Genomic DNA, 23,021 nt, shown 5'->3' with positions numbered 1-23,021 from the left:
GCACTGTAAGCGGGGGGGGGCGAGAGTCAGGAGAGTTCAGTCCAGCTCTGTTGGACGCGGAATTATCTTAAAAAAACCCCAAAAAAAGCATATCAAAACAACAACATTTAACCTTGCCCGTGTGCCTCGCTGCAGTCACAGTCGCGAACGACCGACTCCTTCGTGACTCCGGGGTTGGAAAGATCCGTTCGCAGCGGCCGAATCGTCCCGAGTCTCGCCATCGCGACGCACGTCCCGCGGTGCGCGCGCACGCGGCTCGGTAAGAAAAAAAACAAAAAAACCCAAAACACGTCGCGGCTCGCGCGTCCGTCCGTGAGCGCGTGCCGGGCAGCTGTCAAACATGGAGGAGGAGGAGGACGTGTCGGCCGACCCCTACCTGCCCTACGACGGGGGAGGAGACACCATCCCGCTGCAGGAGATCCCCAAGAGAGGTACGCTGCACCCGGCCGGCTGTCCGGCGGACGGACGGCGCGGCCGGCCCCACCCCCTCCGCCGCGTCGGCCAGTGTGTGTGTGTGTGTGTGTGTGGCGCGGCGTTCGGCGGGTGCTAAGGATGCTAATGCTACGTGACGCGCCGCGGGGACTGCGTGGATTAGGGAGCCATTTACTGCTGACGGTGCCGTTCCACGCTCGGTTCATTATTATTCGTTCCTCCCCGCGTGAGGACGTGGATGAGCTCGGTGTCGAATTTACTGGGTGTGTCTGGAAGGATCCATACCATACCCGTTGTTGTTGTTGTTGTGGTGGTGTGTGGGTTGCTGTCTGTCTGTCTGTCGATCCGTCTCTCTGTTTATCTTTCTATCGGTCTGTCTTATCCATCTGAATATCAACCTGAATGTCTGTCTGTCTGTCGCCCCCCAATGACAACACGCCCATGTGGATTTGTAAAAATAAATAATTAAACGAGCGGAGATTTGTTTAAAACAAATTAAAAAAACAAAAACAGCTCAGCTGAGATTTGTAAATAAAACCCCCCGAATATTTCTATAATAAGGGGAGAATTCTTTAAAAATAAAGCGTGTGTGTGTGTAATATATATATATATATATATATATATATATATATATATATATATATATATATATATATATATATATATCTTTTTTTTTTAATACATATAATTTTGAGCCCTGGTCAATGCAATACAGGCTTATTTGCATATTGAGCGGAGAAGCGAAAGCTGATCACAAGTGGTCGCTGGTCAGACACATGTTGAGGCCAACGATCCGGATCTACACTGTGTGTGTGTGTGTGTGTGTGTGTGTGTGTGTGTGTGTGTGTGTGTGTGTGTGTGTGTGTGTGTGTGTGTGCGCGCGCGCGCCCGCGTATGCGTACGCGCATACGCGCTGCAGTTGTGTAGCTGGAGCCTCTCGCCAGCAGCGGGGCTTCGTTAGCGAAACGCAGATGTTCTGACACCGAAAGACGACACAGCACACTTCAGGAATTCACAATCATTATTTTCTTTTTCCCGTCGCAGTCTTGCACACGCACTGAGGGATATGGTCAGGGACGGCGATCTCAGGCTTCACAGATTGTGTGGTTCTAGCACACGCCGTAGCAGCCGAGATTTTAAAAGCTCAGAAGTGACTATGATATCAAACCGGCCCTGGTTGTCTCACGGGAGTCCCCAGCTAGTCGAGGAGGGTTTCTGGCCGTCTGGGATCAAACTGAGCGCGCTCTTAACAACCCTTAAGGCGAGAGATTTCCTCAAGATTCTCTTAAAACCCTGAACTACGTCACGTTTCGCGCCCCCCACGGCGCCGTTGCTGTAAGAGCGCACGTGGCGCGTGCGAATCTGCGCTCCTTTCTCAGATGCTCGGTCAGATTTGAGATCCCGTTCACCTTTCATGTTTGTCTTTGCTTGTGGGGGGGCTTCGTAGTTGTCTTTTTTTTTTCTTGTGTTTCGGTCCTCCGGGCCTGACAATGTGTTATTGTTTTTTTTTTTGGTTTTTTTTGCGACGTCAGAAGCTTCCTAATGAGTTGGGTTCGGCTCTCCTTCCCATCGAGTGTTTTCTAATTCGTCTCTCCTTGGATCTGTCGATCCAGACACTTCCCCCAGTCCTCTCCGCATTTTTCCACCGCAGTCCACACAGCCGCCAAATCCGTGATTGATGCTCCCCGTCCGTCCTTACTTCCTGGGCTTCGGCCTGATGCTTTCTCTCCTTTCCACGTGTTTCCATCCCTCTCCCTCAGTCTTCCCTCCCTCCCGCCTCCTCTGAGCCCGACTTGCCGTCTCGCCCGTTCAGCATCTCTTGCAGAGCCAGCAGATGGAATTATGTTGTTGTGATGAGACTGTGACCGACTGGGATGTGATGCTGATCATGTGCTGCCTGAGCAGACTAAAGCTGCCGGTTAAGTGTACCCACGACGAAACCAACGTCTTCTCCTCTTATGATGGCGTCCTTTGATGATTTGTCCTTTAATCTCCATTTGGACCGTGAAGCCCTTTGCAACATTATATATTGAAAAGTGGAATATGAACGAAGATGATTGTTGTTATTGTCGTAAAGGGTGTTCATGTGGTGAGGCGTGCAAGCCCCCAGCACCAACCATTCACCGCTTTGCCAGAGCTCCCCCTGTCTGCAATTGGTCCAAATAGCACATTTTTGGGTGCGTCACAGTTGAGCCCAGAATGAAACTCCCATTTCATGTGCATTTCTTTACTAGCGATTATATTAAGGGATATGTTCACCAGTGGTTTCTCTTTGTCGAGTTATTTGTTCCTCTGTGGTGTACTGACTGGTTAAGCCGAGTTAACCCGGTCAGGTTGACCCAGAGTGTCCTACATGGCCAATCCTGAGCCTCTCTGATTTAGATTCACGCTGCTGTAGTAGAGAGGGCTGCTCGGCTGCTGCAGGAGCTCTAGTACTCTGGTAACCATTGCGATTATGTATTTAGCTTATTTTTCTATTATAATTGGACCATTGTAACTGGAGGATCCCAATCCCAAAAGTGTCAAGGAAAAAATAATAATATATATATATATATATATATATATATATATGTATGTTTATGTAATAACCTATTCAAAACGTTCTAAAAAGCGTTACCGTTTTCCAAAATAGCTTTGCCGCGGCAGTGCCGTGGTGCAGGTGCAAAACTGCAATGTTCCGGAATGTAGCTGCATGTGTGAATAGCAATTAACCGGGAACTATGTGTGAAAGGGCTTAACATTCCCGGTGTGTGTGCGAACTTGTTGCTACCCCTGACGTGAGCTGAGGGAGTCACTGTCAACACGTTTGTTTATCCACGAAGGAAGGAAGCTGAAAACCTCAGCATCTCCGTGCGTGCGTACGTGCGTGCGTGCGTGTGTGTGTGTGTGTGTGCGTATTTGCTTGTGTGTTCTGCCGAACTGCTGAAGCATGATGCGTCCTTTGTTTGGGATGCTGTTCATTCGTTTCCATGTCGTCACCATCACTTGCCTCTGTGCTCTTTTATGCTGTTGCACAGTAATATAACACCCTCTTTGGGAGACCCTGACACATAGTAGGGCTGAGCGATTTGAGAAATTAATATAATTGTAATTTTCTTTTTTTTTTTTTACCAATATTATGATTTAGTATGCAATGTTTTTCTAAGTTCCTTATCTTCTGTATTATTCACTAAACACAAGCAATAAATCATTCTATAGTATGACCAACACAACAGTGGATACAGTCAACATATAAACTGCTCTTTACTGTCAGCAGGGCCTACGTGTTATGATGAATTGAGATTAATTAAGGAATTAATTGATATAAATAACATATCTTTATTCAACTATCGAATTGTAAAAAGAATAACCTTCAATCACAGAATATTGACTGCTCATTGAACTTCAAGCCTTGCAATTGATCGAATCTGAAAATTAACTTTTGGAGAATATGCAGCGTTTCAGCAGAAATGATTGATTATGCAAATGTTACACGCATACGTCCACGTACATCCTCTTTGTGCTGCAAGTGAATGAGCTTTGTCCGTGCAGCGCTCCATGCGCTCAGGGACAGCTTTATGCTCGTTGAATTAAAAAAAAAAAGGAGGAAAAAGAACAAAAATAAATAAACAGACGCAGCGTTTTGGAAGAGGCTTGGTGCGGACTGTACAAGTGTTCCGGACTCTGTCAGCAGCACACGCCCTGCAAAGCTCACGGGGTTGGACCGGTGTCTAACTTTAATGCTAATATTTAATCTTAGTTAATAATATTTAACGAAGCACTGATTGGGGAAATGGATTCATATAATTTATTGTAGCTGGTGCAATACACACCGATCAGCCACAAGGTTAAAACCACCTGCCTCATATTGTGTAGCTCCCCCTGGTGCCGCCAAAATAGCTGTGACCCATAGAGGCATGGACTCCACAAGACCTCAGAAGGTGTCCTGTGGTATCTGGCACCAAGACGTTAGCAGCAGATCCTTTAAGTCCTGGATGTTGTTAGGTGGGGCCCCCATGGATGGAGCTTGTTGTCACGGCACACCCCATCGATGCTTGATCGGATTGAGATCTGGGGAATTTAGAGGCAAAGTCAAAACCATGAAATCTTTGTCATGTTCCTCAAACCATTCCTGGAGAGTTGCAGTGTGTCAGGAAGCATTATCCTGCAGAAAGAGGCCACTGCCATCAGGAAATACCATTGCCATGAAAGGGCGTACTTGGTCTCCAACAATGTTTCGGTAGGTGATACGTGTCAAAGGAACATCCACATGAATGCCAGGACCCAAGGTTTCCCAGCAGAACATTGTCCAGAGCATCACACTGCCTGTGTCGGCTTGCCTTCTCCCCGTAATGCATCCAGGTACCATCTCTTCCCATGGTAAACGACACACACGCACCCACATGATGTAAAAGAATATATAGTTCATCAGACCAGGCCAACTTCTTCCATCACTCCATGGTCCACTTCTGACGCTCACGTGTCCATTGTAGGTGCTTTGGGTGGTGGACAGGATGCATGGACACTCTGATCGCTCCCATACACAGCAAGCTGCCATGCACTGTGTGTTCTGACACCTTTCTATCATAGCACCATTCTCTTTTTCACCACTTTGTGCTACAGTAGTTCTTCTGTGGTTTCCCCCCCACGCGCATCAATGAGCCTTGGGCGTCCGTGACCCTGTCGCCAGTTCACCGGTTGTCCTTCCTTGGAGCACTTTTTGTAGGTACTAACCACTGCACACCGGGAACACCCCACAAGACCTGTTGTTTTGTAAATGCTCTGACCCAGTCGTCTAGCATCACAATGTGCTCCTTGTCAAAGTGGCTCGGATCCTTACGCTGCTTCAACACAGGAACTTCAACAAGTGACTTCACTTGCTGCCTAATATATCCCACCCCTTGACAGGTGCCATTGGAACAAGATGATCAATGTTATTCACTTCACCTGTCACTTTTAATGTTGTGGCTGAGCAGTGTAGATATCCATGGAGGAGTGACTGCTACTTCTAATGTATGGTTTTCCTGTTCCTCTGGTTCAGATCCTAATGATTAAATTGGCTGAATAATCTGTAGGTTATGTGTCCTAACTGTTTGCTGGTGTGACTGTGATCAGAGATTACAAACCGTACTTCCTGCAAAGTATCCTGCCCTACATCTTACCAAAATATGATGTGAAGTTAATTTCGCTGTTGGAACCCTCAGAGAAACTGAACAACACCAGCTGCCTTTTTGTGGTTGCTGGGTTAACCAACAGTCATATGACAAACCATAATGTGGTAACCGTGAGGTTTAGGGGCTTTACAACGACAAAAAAAGGCTTTGATTGACCCGGTTAGCTACGTCCGAGGCCACAAGATTTGGCCTCGGAGCTTAGCATTAAGCTTTGTCCGTCCTTACGTTGGCTAAACTCTTGCCCACATGACCTGATTCATAGTGTTGGCATTAACTCCATAAAGGCCGTTGCTATTCTAGAAGTCCCTGCTGGACAAAACCCTATTTATACCCTTGAATTTGGGTGCCAGATCAAGTTGGCTTAGCCTAGCAATGTAATGCGGGGTAGAGGAAAGAGCGAGCTATTGGGCAAATTGTAAAAATAAAATTTTTGGACTTTTAACTATTGCTTTCTTAAGAGCCACACTGGAAGGACACAATATCAGCACTTTTTGGCTGTCGAAATGGTCAAAGTACACAGCGCCTGTGTGAGCCTTGGTCAACTGTCCGGGCGACTAGTGGCGGGTGACATCATGTCACACACTGGCGTGACATTCAGCCGCTACATGCGAGCAGTGTTCGTCTGACCTCATGACAAGGAATGAATTGAACGAAAATAGCCACCATTATAAAATGATTGGTCTGATCCTCATGGGATGTGCTCTATTCACTGCTCCACGAGCTGCTGTCACTCTCAAATTAAACATGAATTTTATCTGAAGCTGATGGGTCAGGGTTAGGGGTTTAACCCTATGACCAAGCACTGTTTCGGGAAAAGATGATTATCACTTGCACCAATAGCTTCTGTTTCGAGCAGAGGACTGAGTACCCCCTCTTGGGTACTGATACGACAGATTTTAGATCCAATAATGGCTTTTTTTTTATATTCACTTGTTTGTTGAAATGAAATATAACAATTAACTGTCACCAAATTTCAAAAGGAGATGACATACATTATTGTGCTCTAAGCAGCAACAATACTATTTAGGGTTAATTTCTGGTTTCGGTGTTGGAGCCTTCTAGCACTTTAGCATAATTTTGGTTGAGGTAAAACATTGAAAGAATAACCAAGCCGAAAACATATAACCCTAAAGACAACATTGAGTTGCGACACAAAATGATTCAATGTTTTTGTCACTGTCTATATACTATGAAGTATTGAAAATCAGCATTTGGGCTTAGACTTGAGATGCCAAATTCCTCCTCTTCAACGCCAGGGAACCACAGAGAAAAGTAAGCTTTTGTGCAGCATCAAAACATTTGCCTTGTCATTTCATTTTTTGTTCATGGGGAAAGCTCGGCAGAGATGCTATTTAAAATAAATATATGATCCTCATTAAAAACGGTATTCTCTGGGAACGGTAACGTAGTCGGCCAATGTGGAAGTATTTAAAGGAGACCCAGACCCTGATGTCGAGCAGGAACGTCTGCTTGACATAGTGTTTCTGCGATGCTGTGGCGATAACAGGCAGCAAGAAGAAGGCCCCAAGGCACGGCAGCTTCGCGCGTGCGTGCGTGCGTGCGTGCGTGCGTGCGTGCGTGCGTGAGTGTGTGTGTGTGTGTGTGTGTGTGTGTGTGTGTGTGTGTGTGCGCAAGACATTGAGATTTCTCATATTCTGCCAGCCCATTCAGGATGAACAGAATAATCCACGGCCATTTTGCATCTCTTGTTGTCATCTCGTGGTTTTGTAAATCACAGAACACTTACTTTATCCAGCCCAAAACAGTAGCTTCACACTGTGTCATTTTAACATTTGAATTGACAGTGGATGGTTGGCTTCTGCTTCTTTGTTCGTCCCTAAATTAATAAATTGATGGTGCATTAGCACAAGTCTTGCATGCTTCGGTGTTCGGTGGAACAGATGAGTAGAACTGTATTTTTTTATTCAAGATGGATGACATGGTACCGGAATACAATGGTGAAATTAAACTGTCAGACCTTTACTTTAAGTGTTGCGCTTCAAAGCTCTTTTTTTTTTTAAATCTTTTTTTATTCATGTGCATGGTTGAATATTTTTTATTTTTATCTGTATATGTTGACACTTGCAGCAAATATATTTCTTGTGCTTTTTGCACTCTGCATTTTGAGCAATCCAGCCCAGTGATCTGGTGTCATGATGGTTCATATTGAACACAACTGATTGTTAGGATTGTTTAAAAGTACAAAAAAACGACGACCGGGAGCCTGATGGAGAAGATGAGATGATTTTGAGTCAGAGCAGCTCTAGCACCCTGTACGAACCTCTGCTTTGTTGTTCTGTTCCGGTTGTGATGTTCTGGGCCCCCCGGGGGTGGGTTCATGATGTTCCTGCCATCCTGACAAGCTCATTATCTCTTGCCGGTGTGTTGCTGATGGGACCGATAACGGAGGAAATTCTTTGTGCAGGCAGTAGAAAGACCACCGATCACACATAAGGGACAGGACGGATGGCCCAGATGTAATAATGTCGCCATGTCTTGTGATTGTGCCTGTTTGTGTTGAAGGCATTAAAACTGTGGAAATATCCAACCATGGATATTGATTGGATGACATTCAGCCGCGTTTCCAGGAATTCCAGTCCCAGGATTTTTTTTTTTTTCAAGGAACTAAAAGGTCCTTTCAGCCTGTTGTTGTCTGTGATTCCACCGCGGTCTAAAGACCCGTGAAGATTAGGATGAAAAAGCGACGGCTGATTTGGGGGAAAAAAACAATACACAAACAAGGTCAACCTTGGGGATGGTAGCTCAGGAGGTAGAGCTGGTGGTCTAGTGATCCAAAGGTTGCTGGTTCGATCCTCCTGCTAGCAGGCTGTAGTGTCCTTGAGCAGGACACTTAACCCCTAATTGCTCCTGATGGCTGCGTCCGTCGGTGTTTGAACAATTGTAAGTCGCTTTGGATAAAAGCGTCTGCTAAATGACTAAATGTAATGTAATGTAAAACCTCTGAAAATCCCCCACGTTTACCTTGTTTCGGGTAAATGCGATTCCGCAGAGCTGGTACGCGACTGACCGATGTCTCGAGGCACAATGAACAGAAAACAAACTGTGCATACAGTTGGTTTGTGTCTGCAGATTTAAAAAATATGGTGACTGTAATAAAATGCCGAAACTTCCTGTCCCTGGGGAAAGTTACTGCGTTGGAAACTCGGCTTTCGATCCAACATGTAGAGAGAATAGCATCGAGACTATGAGGATTAATAGAAGCAACACCAGGAAGTCGAGGTTCGGTGCTCAAGCTTTACCGTAATCTTAACTTACTGTAGTCTAACCCTTTTTAATGTCGGCCCATGACTCAAAGTCTGGCCTGTTTGAGCTCAGGTCAAAAAGTAGTTTTCATCGGTTCACAGTAATTCATATCTCCTAGATGTAGATTCTAGCCGTATTGAGCCGACAGACACTAAAGTTCGATCTTTGTGTGACACGCTATTCATCACCACCGTGTGTTTTGTGCCTAAAGGCTATGACACCAATTCATACCTTATTTGTGGACACGTAGGCCCAGGGTTGGTGAAGTGATATCCCTCACTTTATCCACCATCTGTCTAACTCTGTGTTGGGGGACCCATCTGTAGCTGCTTTTCCACCAAGGTACAGGAACTCACTGAGGGACCTACTAGGCCTGGGACCTTCTTAAACCCCTAACTGCTCCTGGTTGCTTTCCCACTGCACAGAGAAACCATGGAGATCATGCAAATTATGCAACAAAAGTACCACATCAGCAGATGGTTCAAGGTTGCGTGTAGCGATGGGAAGTGAGTACTGTGAGCAAGCAGTGAGTGTTAACTCAGCTGTTGACCGCTATTTAAAGATGGCGTTTGGCGTGCTTGACGGGTCTCACGCAGCATGTGTTTGACCAATCAGCGTTGTTCGGCACAACAACCCTCGTCCTAATGGTTCCCGTGCCCCCCGAAAAGAACCACCTATCTAAAGGCAGAGGCATACTTAAGGACGGAAGAACCACCGGAGAACATGTCCCAGAACACTCAATAAGACTTCCGTTTACTTCTTTATGTGTCGTTTCATAACATGAACCCATTTCCAGAGCGAGTTGCCGGAAACCGGGACAAAAACAGCAAAACAACAATGGCGGCGGTGAAAGAAGCACAAATGCAACAACGAGAGGAGTCGGCTGTGTGTTTGGTGGATTTTAAGATGAAAAAAGAAAAAACGGTTGAGTCTGACAAAGGGATGTTGAAGTCAGTCTCCTGCCTCGACATGAGGACATTTGGACCAATCGCGACAGGGGGAGCTCTCAGAGGGAGAAAAAGACAAAAAAAGTTTGCCTCGAAAACACAGAAAGAACCCATATCACCGTGTCATGAGTTTTTCCATTGTTCTGAACACGTCCTTTTGGTCAAAGTTCTTGTTTCTAAGTATGAATCTGCCATTGCTGGTGCTCCTTTTGGAACAGGAATGATTCAAGTGGAACCAGTTTGGGATCCTAAGTTCTTAAGTACCGCAAACAGAGTTTGTGCTTCCTGTGGCGGAAAAGCTATATCCCTAATCCTAACCTGTATCCATCACGTACATCACCTGGAGCCGCATTTCTAACTATTTTCGGGTTCCCTAGTGAGATCCCTCTCTCACTTTGACTTCCCTCCCTCCGCCAGGATCTAACTACGCCATGTCTAACGGCGGCGGCGGCGCGGCTAGCAGCACCACCCACCTGCTGGACTTCCTAGAGGAGCCCATCCCTGGTGTGGGGACCTACGATGACTTCCACACCATCGACTGGGTCCGAGAGAAGTGCAAAGACCGGGAGAGGCACCGCAAGGTGAGAGGGGGAAGCCGGGATGGATGAAGCTGTGTTCAGTCATTTTTGGGAGGTGTCTGGAGATTCCCATACCTACAAGTTAAAGGATAGTTTGACTGTTTTTCATCCCAGGCCTTATAAAATGTTGCTAACGCTGCCCCTAGTGGGGGGGGGGCAGGGTTCAGTTTTCTTTGGAGATTCTCATGGTTTGCGCCGTAATATTATTCAGCTCATGTATTCATCTCACGGTTACTACTCCTGTTTCCGATCAGCAGTGGGAACGAATTGCAGACTAGTTCCAGTAAGAGTTTGTCTCTCAGTTCATTCATCCAAATATTGACACAGTAAACACCAAGCGGTCCACGCCCCCAGTGGTTGCTAGATTGTCAGTCAGGATTTCATGGATTTCAGGATTTTCTCAAAGCATTCTGATTTGAGTATATTCTTAAACATTTTCTCAACAGGACCTGGTCCAATAATCACAAAAAAGATTCAACTGGCGACTTGAACCTTATGTCCTTTTTAGTAGTAACTAAAATAAGATAACACTTTATTAATCCCCGGAGGGAAATTCGGGGCCATGTTTGCCACTGTGTTCTTTTTTTTGTGGGCACATGCGGCCTTTTCAGACATTGAGTAAACAGTATTTTATGTTTTTATTGCCTCTTCCCCTTGCGGGCTGATGAAGTTTGAATTCTTTGCTTGTGTCTAGATCAACAGTAAGAAAAAGGAGTCTGCGTGGGAGTTCACCAAGAGCCTGTATGATGCCTGGTCCGGATGGCTGGTGGTGACGCTAACAGGCCTGGCCTCAGGTAACACAGACACACACAGGCACACACACACACACACACACACACACACTAGAAATTCAATACTTTTATGGCACCATCCAAATTGTGTCGATACCATCTAGTATTCAAACATCCGGTGGTAGCCAAAATCATTAAAATGGCAATCCATGCTTTTGTTTCCATACTGTAATATTTATAGTGCACACAAGCAACTGTGTGTGTGTGTGTGTGTGTGTGTGTGTGTGTGTGTGTGTGTGTGTGTGTGTGTGTGTGTGTGTGTGTGTGTGTGTGTGTGTGTGTGTGTGTGTGTGTGTGTGTGTGTGTGTGTGTGTGTGTGTGCGGCAATTTATGACTTGAAACGTTATCTGCTCTTTATGTTTGCTGGTTTGGCTCATTCACTTACACGCAACACAGACTCACTCACAGCTTATCAGGCCTCACGGGACATAGTTCACTACTAAGCATGTGCAAACACGCACACACACATTTCTTTGCAGTCACAGTTGAATGCACCTCTTTGCCTCCAATGGATAAGAGCCTTGGACGCAGCTGAACTGCACCGCAGACCACAGCAAGGTCATTGGCATAAGAAGAATTTAAAGGAACAATCCGCAAACAATGGAGCGCTGAAGGAAGCGTTTCAAATACATTTCAAATGTATAGGTGATATACCTATTTTTTTAATCGTATACAACTCCAGTATTTTTTACAGCAAGTCAAGAAAATTATTGTGGACATCTGCACCGATGAGCCCCAACATGAATACCACCTCCATAATATTACATAGCTCCCCATTGTGCCGCCAAAACAGCTCTGACCCGTTGAGGCATGGACTCCACAAGACCTCTGAGAGCGCCCTGTGGCACCAAGAGGTTCGCAGCAGATCCTTTAACTCTTGAAGGTTGCGAGGTGGGGCCCCCATGGATCGGGCTTGTTGTTCCAGCACACCCCGCAGATGCTCGATCGGCTTGAGATCTGGGGAATTTGGATTCCAAGCCAACACCTTGAACTCTTTGTGATGTCCCTCAAACCATTCCTGAACAATTTTTGCCGTGTGGCAGGAAGCATTATCCTGCTGAAAGAGGCCTCTGCCATTAGGGAATACTGTTGCCATGAAGGGGTGTAGTTGGTCTGTAACAGTGAGTAGCTAGGTGGTACGTGTCAAAGTTACTCCCAAATGAATGCCTCTGCCTGCTGGCCTTCTCCCCATCGTGCATCCTGGTGCCATCTGGTGCACCAGGTAAATGGTGCACACGCACCACACGCACCATTGGTGCGTGTGCACCACGCCCATCCACATGATGTAAAAAAAAAAACGTGATTCATCAGACCAGGCCTCCTTCTTCCATTGGTCGATAGTCGAGTTGTGTCAAAGTCTCTCAGATCCTTACGCTTGCCCATTTTTCTTGCTTTCAACACATCAACTTCAAACAACTTTTTTTCCGGTTCCTCTTGTCCAATCAGGAGCACTGGCCGGCCTCATCGATATTGCCGCGGATTGGATGAACGACTTGAAGGAGGGCGTGTGCCTCAGCGCCATGTGGTTCAACCACGAGCAGTGCTGCTGGACGTCAAACGAGACCACCTTCGCTGAGAGGGACAAGTGTCCCCGGTGGAAGAGCTGGGCTGAGCTGATCCTGGGCCAGGCTGAGGTGACCACACACGCATGCACACACACACACACAGAAATACACCAAAAAAAAGTGATTTCCAGAAGGAACGTCAGAGCAAATCTCAGTCTAAGTGAAGGTTTTAATCAAATCTTTGGATTAATGGGCGTGGCCTCCAGGTCGACCTTGACAACAGAGGAACTGGACGATCTGGACTAAGACCAAGACAGAAGGAGCTGACGAATCCTCCATCACCTCAGTCTAGGACTTCCTAGTCTACAACTTATTCATCATGAATTAAGCAACGTCTCAGAAAGGCATTTTGAAAATCTGGATTTTAGGATTAAACCCTGTCTGCGAAACGGCACCGATGACGTTGGCCTCTTTTTCCGGCTTCCTCATGGTCTGTCTTCTCTCCCTGCAGGGCCCGGGCTCGTACATCATGAACTACTTCATGTACATCTACTGGGCGCTGTCCTTCGCCTTCCTGGCCGTCTGCCTGGTCAAGGTGTTTGCTCCCTACGCCTGCGGCTCCGGGATCCCCGAGGTGAGGACCATGTCCGAAATCAAAAAAAGATAACTTGTGAAAAAGCTTTGTTTGTAGGATTCGACTAAGATCGCAGGACATACAATTCAATGACAGGTGGACAATTTGGAGAGGAAAAATGGAGGGAGGTTGGGTGTAGCCGCACAAATGCGGATACATTTAAAAACGCTATTTTCGTGTAAAACGTTTCCATCAATGTTTTCAAAGTGTTCTAAAAAAAAAAAAAAACCCACCAAACCACCAAAAAGGATCGATAGGTAGCTAGATAGATAGATAGTTAGGTAGCTAGATAGTGTTGGGATCTGGAAAACGGATCCCTCCCAGGTTGGTTGATGTGTGGAGTTTCCTCAATACGATGGAGACAGGTGCGATGCAAAATGGATCCTTTATTGGTTCAGCGACAAAGACCAAGAGACCAGCCAAAAGCAAGAGCGCGCTTGAGAGTGTCAGAGAGAGAGATGACAAAAGCTTCATCCCTCATATAGTCTCTCCTAAGCAAGTCGTCATAAAGGCTATATGGATGTGACATGTCACAAAGAGACATTTTCTATGTTGGGCACCATTTTAAGTAATACGCCCTGTCATTTCTATCAGGCGCCATTTTGAGCGATACTACATCCAACAATCCCCCTTTTGACCTCATCAAATATGAGGTCACTCTAAAACAGTTATCACAACATATATTAATCAAGGGGAAGGTAAATAAAACATAAAACCAACAATAAACAATTCTTGACAGTGCGTTGGACCAGGAGTGATTGGGTGGAAAAACCCTGTTTATCTTTAGCGGGAAAACCTACTGGAAAAACCCCATTTGTCTTTTAGTGGGAAAACCTTACTGATCCGTAACTAATCCGTATTACTGAACGCGAGGATGGCATTCGCTCACCCCCTGGACCATTTTTAATAACAAAATCTTCAACAAACTGCACAGATCTAACTCTCTCTTACCTTATACTAAACTTATTATTAAACTTTTATGAACCTTATACCAAACTTAAACATTTATTAACCTTGTACCAAACTTAAACATTTATTAACCTTATACTAAACTTACTTTTTTTTTTTTTTTTAAAGCTTATAGTAAACTTAAACTTTACTAAACTTGAACATTTATTAACCGAGTACCAAACTTAAACATTTATTAACCTTATACTAAACTTAAACTTTTTTTTTTAAACCTTATACTAAACTTAAACATTTTGAGCAAACAAAAGTACAGAGTGATTTTGTAGGAGCAGTGTCTCCCTGGGTGTGGTACTGGATCTTGCAGCTTTTCTGCTCTTAACCTCATGCGCGGTGTGCTTACTCAGCTGTTTTGATCTTTCTCTCTTGAACCCTGGTCAACTAGATGAGCTAAAACAGTGAAAGGGGAAGAAGGTAACTAAAACATAAAAGTGTCCAACACAGACTGGTCAACCCATCGGATCCTACAGCTGGACCTTTCCCTACCTAATAGAATCTTACCCTAACACGAGAAATAAAATATAAAACATTGAACCTCTTCCCAGATAATCATCTAAAATAAACCATAAACAAATCAGGAGGGGAAACGCCTGGGGTCCCGTCGAGGTGGACAGTCTGCTTCTGGGCGGGGAATGGTGATCGTCCCGCCTCAATCCTCTATGACCTAGAGGGGAGAGGTTACTAGCACATTCACCCTCGCAGCTAACAGTGAGTGCCCTGAATCGGCGGCTGCCACCCGTTCCTCAGGGGTCGGGCGGTGTCGTGGTGCTGTAAAGATCTGGTCGTCGGCAGTCGGGGTTAGAGGCTGCGGCGCACTGACTCCAGTGATACCGCGTGTCCCCTTCTCCCTCGAGCCGAACGACACGGGAGGTGCGCTTGGTGACCCGATGTGGTCCCGTCCACCGGGGGTCCGCCTACTTTCACTAGATGACCCTCAGCAGGACCCACTCGGCCGTGGGTAGTTTGGAGTTACCCGGGCCTCCCCTCGTCTCCTCCACCTGTGAGACAAAACTGGAAACAAGAGCTTGCAGCAACACATTGGTTAATCATAACGGTCCGGTCCACCTGGCCTCCGTATTAAGTAATACATATATAGCCTTTATGACCATATAGCCTTTATGACGACTTGCTTAGGCGAGACTATATGAGGGATGAAGCCCTGTCATTTCTATCAGGCGCCATTTTGAGCGCGATACTACATCCAACAATAGATAGATAGATAGATAGCTAGAGAGATATGTAGGTAGATGGATAGGTAGATAGGTAGGTAGATAGATGGGAAGATAGATAGATGGATGGGTAGGTAGGTACAGTGGGGCAAAAAAGTATTTACATTACATTACATTACATTTAGCAGACGCTTTTATCCAAAGTGACTTACAATTATTCAAACACCGATGGCGCAGCCATCAGGAGCAATTAGGAGTTAAGTGTCTTGCTCATGGACACTACAGCATGCTAGCAGGAGGAGCCTGGGATCGAACCAGCAACGTTTAGATTACTAGACGACCAGCTCTACCTCCTGAGCTACTGTCCCCTTAGTCAGCCACCAATTGTGCAAGTTCTCCCACTTAAAAAGATGAGAGAGGCCTGTAATTGTCATCATAGGTACACTTCGACTATGAGAGACGGAATGGGGGGAACAAATCCAGGAAATCACATTGTAGGATTTTTAATGAATTCATTGGTAAATTCCTCTGTAAAATAAGTATTTGGTCACCTACAAACAAGCAAGATTTCTGGCTTTCACAGACCTGTAACTTTTTCTTTAAGAGGCTCCTCTGTCCTCCACTCGTTACCTGTATTAATGGCACCTGTTTGAACTCGTTATCAGTATAAAAGACACCTGTCCACAACCTCAAACAGTCACACTCCAAACTCCACTATGGCCAAGACCAAAGAGCTGTCAAAGGACACCAGAAACAAAATTGTAGACCTGCACCAGGCTGGGAAGACTGAATCTGCAATAGGTAAGCAGCTTGTTGTGAAGAAATCAACTGTGGGAGCAATTATTAGAAAATGGAAGACATACAAGACCACTGATAATCTCCCTCAATCTGGGGCTCCACGCAAGATCTCACCCCGTGGGGTCAAAATGATCACAAGAACGGTGAGCAAACATCCCAGAACCACACGGGGGGACCTAGTGAATGACCTGCAGAGAGCTGGGACCAAAGTAACAAAGGCTACCATCAGTAACACACTACGCCGCCAGGGACTCAAATCCTGCAGTGCCAGACGTGTCCCCCTGCTTAAACCAGTACATGTCCAGGCCCGTCTGAAGTTTGCTAGAGAGCATTTGGATGATCCAGAAGAGGATTGAGAGAATGTCATATGGTCAGATGAAACCAAAATAGAACTTTTTGGTAAAAACTCAACTTGTCGTGTTTGGAGGAGAAAGAAAGCTGAGTTGCATCCAAAGAACACCATACCTACTGTGAAGCATGGGGATGGAAACATCATGCTTTGGGGCTGTTTTTCTGCAAAGGGACCAGGACGACTGATCCGTGTAAAGGAAAGAATGAATGGGGCCATGTATCGTGAGATTTTGAGTGAAAACCTCCTTCCATCAACAAGGGCATTGAAGATGAAACGTGGCTTGGTCTTTCAGCATGACAATGATCCCAAACACACCGCCTGGGCAACGAAGGAGTGGCTTCGTAAGAAGCATTTCAAGGTCCTGGAGTGGCCTAGCCAGTATCCAGATCTCAACCCCCTAGAAAATCTTTGGAGGAAGTTGAAAGTCCGTGTTGCCCAGCGACAGCCCCAAAACATCACTGCTCTAGAGGGGATCTGCATGGAGGAATGGGCCAAAATACCAGCAACAGTGTGTGACCTTGTAAAAGACTTGCAGAGAACGTTTGACCTCTGTCATTGCAAACAAAGGGTATATAACAAAGTATTGAGATGAACTTTTGTTATTGACCAAATACTTATTTTCCACCATAATTTGCAAATAAATTCTTTAAAAATCAGACAATGTGATTTTCTGGAATTTTTTTTTCTCATTTTGTCTCTCATAGTTGAGGTATACCTATGATGAAAATAACAGGCCTCTCTCATCTTTTTAAGAGGGAGAACTTGCACAATTGGTGGCTGACTAAATACGTTTTTGCCCCACTGTAGGTAGATAGATGGATAGATAGATGGGTAGGTAGGTAGGTAGATAGATAGGTAGGTAAGTACTTCATAGATCCTGGAGTGGAAATAAAGGCATTACAGCAGCTCACAAACGACAAAATAAAGTGTCAATTGGATAAAAATAAATCTGAAACATTATATATAGTAAGAAGAACTGTCCACTATGGTTTAACATCCCCCCAGCCTGACACTGATCACCCTGATCCAGCCAGCCGGAGGAGGAGTTGTACGATCTCATTGCAGCAGGCAGAAAAGATATGATCCTAATCTGTCACAAAAGGAACTTCTCTGCACTGCCACGGTGTCATCTAGGGAATGGGAGGGAGTGTCCATGATGGCACGGAGTTTCTCCCTTATCCTCCTGTTGGCTCCCTCCTCTACGGTGTCCAGGGTGACAACGAAGACAGAACCGGCTTTCTTAATAGGCTTGTTCAGCCAGATGCTGCCCCTCCAGCAAACAGCACTGCGCCTCTGAGCCTCCCTGGGAAATAAAGCCGGCTCCGGCCCCCCTTGTACAGGACGTCTGTGTTACCAATCCAGTCCAGTTTATTGTCCAAGCGATCCCCCAGGTATTCCAGGTCCCCAGTCCTCCTGAAGTCCACCACCATTTTCCCACCTGTCTTACTTATAGTTGCAGGTGGTTCTCCTCACGCCCTCGGCCTCCTGGCCTCCACTGACATTTCCCCACAAAGCAGAATTGTACCTGCCTGAGGTCCGAGGTGTAGAGGCAGGGGAGGACGGGAGCCAGTGCTGCTCGACACCCAGTCTGACACAGGATCCATCAAACCCTCTTCATGCTCCGTGCAGGAGCCCCATGCTCCCCGGGGAAAATGGCTTAAACCGCTGCGCTGGCGACAAAATTCCGCTTTCGCTTCCGCTAGCGAAGAACTTTGGTTAAAAACTATGGATTTAGGACGCCAAAAAAGAATATTTCAATGTACAGCCAAATAAGCCTGTTGTGTTTGCCCTTTCAAAGGTGGCGGTGGGTGAAGATATTTATGCCTTGTTTTTCAATCCATCAGATATAATAACTTGTTTTTTGCGGCGTGTTGAAATGTCATGAGCTAATTGGTTTTGCACAGTACCACGAAACTCTGATCTGGTTACGCTGAGGACTTTTCCGAAAAAAAAACAGGGCGACGGGTTTGTGATTGAAGTGGTGTCGATGTAAGGAGTCTCTGTGCCTTTGAATAGTCTCTTTGGGTTGCCCTGTCTGTTGCCGTGGCAACAGCATAGCTGCAAGAGGAGCTTTTGGAGGAGATGGGGAGGTGGTGGTGTCGCAGCCTGATAATCATCCTGAATTGCTAGTGGTTTTTAGTTAATTCAGTCTTAGCTTTCTTCCCTCGGCCGTTTTCAGAGACTCGGTGCGGTCAGAAGTGGAGTTCTTGTGATTTGACACCATCGCTTCAACCGAAACTAATCACAAAACCCATAATCATCTGTGCGATACAAAAATCTTTGGAGTGAAGTGATACAGGATCTGCGCCAAATGTTACCGTAACGTATTGACGGTACGATGAGTCGTCGCCTCTCTTTTCCCATTTCCTCCAGCACCAGAGGGACCAACCAATATATTCAACTTTAAATTTTTTTACCTCAAAGTGCCATGTCCAGTCATTTTTCCTGGGTTGGAATTTAGGATGGTCAACCGGCGGCGTCAGATATCTGGCTGATACGAAGCAAAAAGAGGGAATTGGAATCGAAACGTAAAATAAAATAAAACGTTTCTCCAATGATAACTACTAAAATTAGACAATGAATATGATCATGCATTTAAATATTAAGCTGTTGGAGAGTGTCATTGTGAGGGCAGCTTTTCTTCCGGTGTATTTATTGTCACACAAGTGGAATAATTTTTCCTGTAAATACACACCGTATTTTTTACCTTTATTAAAAAAGTAACTGTGTTCTATGGTAGATGTATTTATAATTGAATGAAACCAAACAAAACACAGTGTGTAATGAGGACATAGTATGTAGTAAATATGTAGTAAATTAAAAAAAAGATGATTTACAAACTGTTGCCATAACTATTTTTTGGAAATATCCAGGCAGAGAGGTCTGCTGCTCGACCTCTTTATTGTCCGTCTTCTTCTGCACTTCATTCAATTGTAAATGGTTAAATGAGCTGGTTAAATGGCTACAAGACATTAACACTGACCTGCAGCGCTACCTCTTGGTAAAACATGAAGTCACTAAGGGGTCAGTAAAGATGGCCCATGGCCGTCATAACGGTGCGTCCCGTTCTGTCTTCCCTCCCCAGATCAAGACCATCCTGAGTGGCTTCATCATACGCGGCTACCTGGGGAAGTGGACGCTGATGATAAAGACCGTCACCCTGGTGCTGGCCGTGGCGTCGGGGCTCAGTCTGGGGAAGGAGGGACCCCTGGTGCACGTGGCCTGCTGCTGCGGCAACATCTTCTCCTACCTGTTCCCCAAGTACAGCAAGAACGAGGCCAAGAAGAGGGAGGTGAGCGGACCCCCTGCTGATGGACCCAGCGTTAAAAAAAAAAAAAAAAGAATATCATATCAGACACATTATTATTATAATGACCTCATAGTGATGCATGATTCGCAAACGATTCGGTCATATTGAACAAATATTTTAAATGACACCAGAGTCACTCCGATAAAAGAGTCTACTCGATTCACAAAATGACAATAGTTGCTGAGGAATAAATTAAAGTCCAAGGAAAAACGGGACGGTGCATTTGTGCACAATTCAATCATTATCGAACGTGACTGATTCACTCTTTGCGTTCCACCGAAATAAATCATTTTGACAGAATTAAAGTCCTTCCCCGTGGAAATGAACAAAAGAGTCCGTTACTCGTTTTTAAGTGGAATTTAAAAAAAAAAAAGAAATCACGTCACACCTGCTGACTTTCTCTTTTTCAGTGTTTGACTTATTGAAGGACGTTTGGATGTCGGTGGATTATACTTCGTCGGCCATTAAGTTCAAAGTCTCGTTCGGGGAAACGATTGAATGAGTTACACATCCACCTGGTGTTGACGTCGAGTATTGAAACATAAACATTAAGGACGCTGCATTTCATCCGAATTCTCTTACTTGCAACATTTTTCAAATTGTCCTTAAATTCCCCTTCAATTTGGATGGAAACATCATGATCACAGCGGATTTTCTTCTTTTTTTTTTTCGGGGTCGTTCTTCATTCTGTTGTTCCTGCTTGAATACTCCACTTCAGGTTTATTTTCAACTATCCTGCCATATTTTTATATTCTTAATTGTGTACAGTAAACTGTGGGTTTTTATTGTATATTTTATTTTATTTTTTCCACATAATGCCACTTCGTTTTTCATATTGATATTTTCGTATTTTATTCTACGCTTGTTATCACTGCCTGTTGTTTTGATATGAGCTGCTGGGACGTTGCTTCAGTGTCCCCTCATAAATAGTCTCTCACAGTCAAACCTCCTTGATAAGTCTTGCTGCTTACACAACCTACATTTGAATCAAATAGGCTATATAAAGTCTGTGTGTGTGTGTGTGTGTGTGTGTGTCCCCTGTGCTGCGTCGGTGCAGAAGCCTCCTAAGGTGCGTTTGTTTTGACCGTCAGGTTCTCTCCGCTGCCTCGGCCGCCGGAGTGTCGGTGGCTTTCGGCGCCCCGATCGGGGGAGTGCTCTTCAGCCTGGAGGAGGTTCGTATCAGCCCAGGATGATTAAATCTAAATAACAAAAAAAAACACAGACTATTACACTCTGCACGAGCCACCATGGGTGGTTTATATCCAGAGGTCAGTGTTTCGGGGAGGAAGTGATATCGATGGTGCTGTACTTACATTGTCATGCAAATTAAAAAATGTAACAATTGACTGGTGGAACTAAGGTTCCTGTTCATATCACAGGGTTTCGATAACCCGTACGTTTTGCATTTGTGACATTTTTTATTAAATACATACGTCAATGTAATATCTCAATGTACATGCACAGTAAACAACTTGACGCATCACAAAGGATTAAAAAAAAAAAAAAAAAAAAAAACTACGTTTGACTACAGCACTTAGTACAAAGTAGAATCCCCATAAGTTTATTCCGGGCAAAGTACATTTTAGTATACGAGGAACTTGTCGTCGTGAGGCTCGGGTGTTTCTTTCCAGACAATTGGCGTTAAAAAGCGAAACAGTCTGAAAAATAATATAATACTGAAAGTCATAATAAAAATAGTCAAATAACCATAAATAGTCAAGAAAATACAGAACAGAAATAGCCAAATATACAAAAATGTGATTCTATGCACAGGAGAAATGATTCTAGGTATAAAGGGCATAATTATTATTATAAAAATAAGTAGTATAATATTACTAAAGGCTGGTTCCTGCTTCTCCTTCTGCACGTCAGCGATAGTGCACATAGTGCACAGGTGTCTTTGGGAGTCGTGGCGTGGCTGTTTGCTGTTGTACTCGTATGGATTTGGTGTATAACGTAACATTTCCACTGGGGGGCAGTGTCACATTTAGTGCAGGACAATGTACAGAAACGGAAGAAACATGTTTGTTTTTCCCCCAAACTTTATTTGAAAACTTCGTAATAAAAAAATATGGATTCGCAAATAAAAATCCGCTTTGGATCCTCTACCTGCTACGTTTCGGTTTTCCGTTTGGACGGACAGTTCAGCCAATCGGCTCGTTTGACGCGTCGCGGAGGCTCCCGTGCGCCCTACGCCTGCCCAGAACCCCCCTCACTGCGTCGCTCAGTGGCGGTGTTTGCCTGGACCGGCGCAGAAGCGTAAACCAGGCTGCTATAACGAGCGCGACTTGGACGCGGCGCAGGGAAGCTTCGCAGCCCTCTCACTTGGTTTTGAAGCTCTTGCCTCGGCCACGCCCCCCTTGCAGGTGAGCTACTACTTCCCCCTGAAGACGCTGTGGCGCTCCTTCTTCGCCGCGCTGGTGGCCGCCTTCGTGCTGCGCTCCATCAACCCCTTCGGGAACAGCCGCCTGGTGCTGTTCTACGTGGAGTACCACACGCCCTGGTACCTGTTCGAGCTACTGCCCTTCATCCTGCTGGGCGTGTTCGGGGGCCTCTGGGGGGCCTTCTTCATCAGGGCCAACATCGCCTGGTGCCGGCGGCGCAAGTCCACGCGCTTCGGCAAGTATTTAGAAAATACATAAAAAAATAAAAAATTGACGGTTCTACGATTGGATTCTATTTCGATTTGATATTGATGAGATGGTTCATGATGTGTTTCTCTGGCGATAAAATCACATTTTATCAGATCTGTCTAATGATTGAAATAATAATGACATTGGTGCAATTAATTACATTTTACTCAAATTTGACCCTAAAGAGGTTTCTATTTAAAAAGCGGTTCACTGAGTTATAGCCATACTATGCTTTGATTATTGAGAATAAAACACAACGTAACCTCTGTGAAAATGGATTTAATGGCATTTTCACCATAAACAAGCCGCTGTCGTTCTCCTATTCCTTTGAGCCAAAAAGCCTGTTTACATGAAATGTGATATTACAACATGGCATTAATAACAAGTTAACGTTGACAGTCCTACATTATAAAATGTTAATACATATATCAAATTCTCTACATAAAATGGCCACCAACTTTTCCGCTTACCAAAATTTACCAATTGACC

The 23,021-nt window shown here is 45.1% G+C and overlaps 1 protein-coding gene across 2 annotated transcripts in view; it reads left to right on the top strand.

The window, feature by feature from the left end:
- Positions 1-290: 290 nt before the first annotated feature.
- Positions 291-23,021, top strand: part of clcn3 (chloride channel 3) — a gene marked incomplete at its 3' end in the record, with an annotated part of 33,964 nt that continues 11,233 nt past the window's right edge. For both annotated transcript variants that reach the window (XM_080023105.1, XM_080023104.1), the window contains exons 1-8: positions 291-431; positions 10,214-10,377; positions 11,069-11,168; positions 12,612-12,799; positions 13,182-13,304; positions 19,675-19,881; positions 20,991-21,071; positions 22,266-22,518. In XM_080023105.1, coding sequence (XP_079879231.1) covers positions 341-431; positions 10,214-10,377; positions 11,069-11,168; positions 12,612-12,799; positions 13,182-13,304; positions 19,675-19,881; positions 20,991-21,071; positions 22,266-22,518 — 1,207 coding nt within the window. In that variant the 5' untranslated portion in view covers positions 291-340. The remainder of the gene's footprint in view (positions 432-10,213; positions 10,378-11,068; positions 11,169-12,611; positions 12,800-13,181; positions 13,305-19,674; positions 19,882-20,990; positions 21,072-22,265; positions 22,519-23,021) is intronic.

Source organism: Zeus faber (assembly GCF_960531495.2).
Source record: "Zeus faber genome assembly, chromosome: 22".
Classification (NCBI taxonomy): Eukaryota; Metazoa; Chordata; class Actinopteri; order Zeiformes; family Zeidae; genus Zeus; species Zeus faber.
Note: the sequence above shows the minus strand (reverse complement) of the source record. Positions and strands in the feature narration are given on the sequence as shown.